The sequence below is a fragment of the Buceros rhinoceros genome, unplaced genomic scaffold (genome assembly GCF_000710305.1).
Source record: "Buceros rhinoceros silvestris isolate BGI_N320 unplaced genomic scaffold, ASM71030v1 scaffold6289, whole genome shotgun sequence".
In the NCBI taxonomy this organism is placed as follows: domain Eukaryota; kingdom Metazoa; phylum Chordata; class Aves; order Bucerotiformes; family Bucerotidae; genus Buceros; species Buceros rhinoceros.
In genome coordinates, this window is record NW_010432008.1 from 30,881 (window position 1) to 33,793 (window position 2,913).

Sequence of the window (2,913 nt, forward strand, 5' to 3'; positions counted from 1 at the left end):
GAGCAGGCGGGTCTCAGAGCGGCTTCCCGCAGCGAGCTGCCTTCTCTGCAGCTGACGTTGCCCATTTTCATTTCTGGAAACCCTGCGTGGCACAGCTTTAATTAGAAATACTTCTGTCTCTGCCCTGCTAAACAGGGCTGAATTGATTTGCATAACCAGATCCTAATCTTGGTTTAGCAGCTTTCTGCTGAAATGAGCATAGGGCAAGAAGCATGAGAAGTGTCCAGGTGAGCTCAAACCCCACGGCTTTTGCCTCCCTAGCGAGGGGTGTTTGAATGGCTCCGGTACTCCAGGGTGTGGGTGCTGATATAGGCTGCTTCACCCTGCTCCTGCCACTCTTCCTCCTCTGAAATGGAGAACCCAGAAATGGCTCTGCTGATACTTACAGTTGCATGACCAGGTAGAAGTGGGTTGTGCTCTCATAAATATCTTCTAAAGTCACAATGTTTTCATGCTTTATTCTGTAAAGAGAAATGTGGGTCAGAAACAGAAAACCTGCCAAGGACAAAAGCGGTTTTTCAAGTGGAAAATCCAAGAGTCGTCTTGTTCTAATCCCCAGTGAGTGTCCACCAGGCTGTTTTGTGGTTGGTCTCCCTCACCCTGCGTGGTGGAGGGTGGTGGACACCACTGCAAACTCCCCTCGGAGCAGCAGACCCTCAGTCTGTGAGCAGCCTGCTCTGCAGCAGGCGTGTTCCCGGGACTGCAGGAGTGTCTGCTCTGCTTCCCCTTGCCCTGCCACTGCCCTGCTGCAGCAATCTCCTTCCACACATCTGGGGCAGTACAGCTGCGCTGGGGTCACAAACCCAGCCAAGGAAAGAAAGAAACTTTACTAATCTACTAATTCACAGTAGTATTTATACATTCTTTACAAAGAAATACTAATTTCTTTATATTATTCTTACTGTAGAGCCACACATCGTGGGAAAGGATGTTTGTTCCACTTTCACTGCAATGTGCATACACTCACTTTTTCAGCACTGCTATTTCATTCTCCAAGCTGCTGTCCCTTGTGAGAGGAGACTTCTTGATGCACTTCAGAGCAAAGAGCTTGCCAGTGCTTCTTTGCTTCACTAGGAAAACTTCTGAGAAGGCACCTCTGCAGAGAGGAGGAAAAGTTGTATTTCAGGGGCTGCTGCTGCTGCGAACTGGCAGGATACTCACAAAGAGGAAACAGCAAGAAAATACAAAAGGGTAGTAATTTAATTCTAAGTGGATGCTGACTGCAAAGCTAGAACTACATCTCTGAGTGAGGAGAGCCCAGCTGTGCGGTAGTTTGGGTGTATCAACTGGTGTTCCATATATATGAAGTGCAGAATAGCTGGATAACCTCAGTTAATATTTTCATTCAGCATCTCTTGTGTTTTCCTTTCTGCAGAGACCACTAATTCCCGTATACCCTTAGTGACAAAGTGACAATGAGTGTCTTGTACGTTCCCCACAAGCTTTCAGCCCTGTGCAACGATGAGCAGGTATTTATGACATGTCTAAATCTCGCAATCCTGATAAAGGTTTGTCTTAGGCAGCTGAACACGTGTCTCAGGGTAGTGACAGTGCATACTTCACCAGGTCAGTCCTCGATAATCCTCATCAAATGAGCAGCAGATTAACTGATGGCAGTGAAATGAACTTGCCACTGAGTCTGCAAAGCCCTGCAGGGAGCTGGAGGGCAGAGCGGGGCAGGTGAGTGCAGTGGAAGCACCATATCAGTTGGGATGCTGCAAGCCAAGGGCAGAAAACCGGTATCTCCTGTACTGCGGTACACAAGAGTCCAGCACGCCATGCAGACAGACTGGCTGAGCACCGAGTTGTGCCCATCTGGCACACGGTGCTTTGCTTGCATGTCTGTGTTAGCGAGAGGCAGCCGGCGATGATGCGGGCGGAGCAGGACCGAAGGCAGCTCCTCGCTCAGCTCTGCTTTCCCCCTCCTCCAGTGGGCTCCTGGCTGCTGCCGAAACAATGCGCAAGACCGTCAGGGTTATGAGGAACCGGGCTGAGCCAGGACTGGTTCCCAGCAAGGAAGAAAACCCTCAGCAAAAAACCCCATCCATTTTTGGGAAAGCATCTCAACAGATGCATTCCAATCTTTGTTTCCCTCAGTAGATTGTGTGATGGTCTTCTCTTTTCTGGCCTGAAAAGCAGGTGGTGTTGGGAACTTCTCATTTTACCCATTTTTCTCCTTTTGTCCATATATACTCTGAAGGCTGTTTCATGGAAATGCCTTTCAAAGTCCCTAGAGCTCTCAGGGAAGAGGCAGGGATGTCCTCGCTAAGGTCCCTAATCCAGCAGTTGTGGGTGCTGGGAGAAGGTGATAGTGGGTTTCCAGGTAGTTCTAGGTCCCAGATCTTCACTTCTGTTCCTCAGCTCGCTGAACTGTGCTTGTGGAAAGAAATCCCAATTTCTAATGCTAGGTTTTCCTATTAATGTAATAGTAGGAAATGATCAACCTACAAATCAGATGCTGGGGCATCTGTTCTATATATCTGTCACAAACAGTTTATGATAATTACGTCCCTTATTAAAAAATGATGAATCAACAAGTTGGCTGGGAGAGAACAAAGCTTTTTCTAACCCCATTCCTTCGGAGAAAGCTGCTGGATAATTTAACTGACTTCTGAGGTTGACGAGGAGCACAATAATCTAAAATGCTGCCGAGCTCTGGAGTAGCTGGTTTGGGGGAGCTTTGCTGTGGCTTCTAAAGTCACAGAAAATTTGGAAATGTTTTCTTATCTCATTTGCGTGAATAGGCAAATTAAGCTGTTAACTCACAGAGAAGCATCGTACAACTTAAACACCCTTATTCTTCTTTCATCCCTCAACTGAGTCAGGGTTTATGAGTTAAATAACTATAACACCTCTCTCGAAGCCATCGCTTGACCTTGCTTGACCCTGCAGCAGCAGCAGAGCAGTGTGCTC

At 47.6% G+C, this 2,913-nt stretch overlaps 1 protein-coding gene across 1 annotated transcript in view; it reads right to left on the bottom strand.

Annotated features, from left to right (window-relative positions):
* The window catches only part of CAMK1G (calcium/calmodulin-dependent protein kinase IG), a 9,282-nt gene that overhangs the window by 6,055 nt on the left and 314 nt on the right, over positions 1-2,913 (bottom strand). The window contains exons 2-3 of the mRNA XM_010143603.1: positions 968-1,096; positions 387-461 (exon numbers count right to left, since the gene is read on the bottom strand). Coding sequence (XP_010141905.1) covers positions 387-461; positions 968-1,096 — 204 coding nt within the window. The remainder of the gene's footprint in view (positions 1-386; positions 462-967; positions 1,097-2,913) is intronic.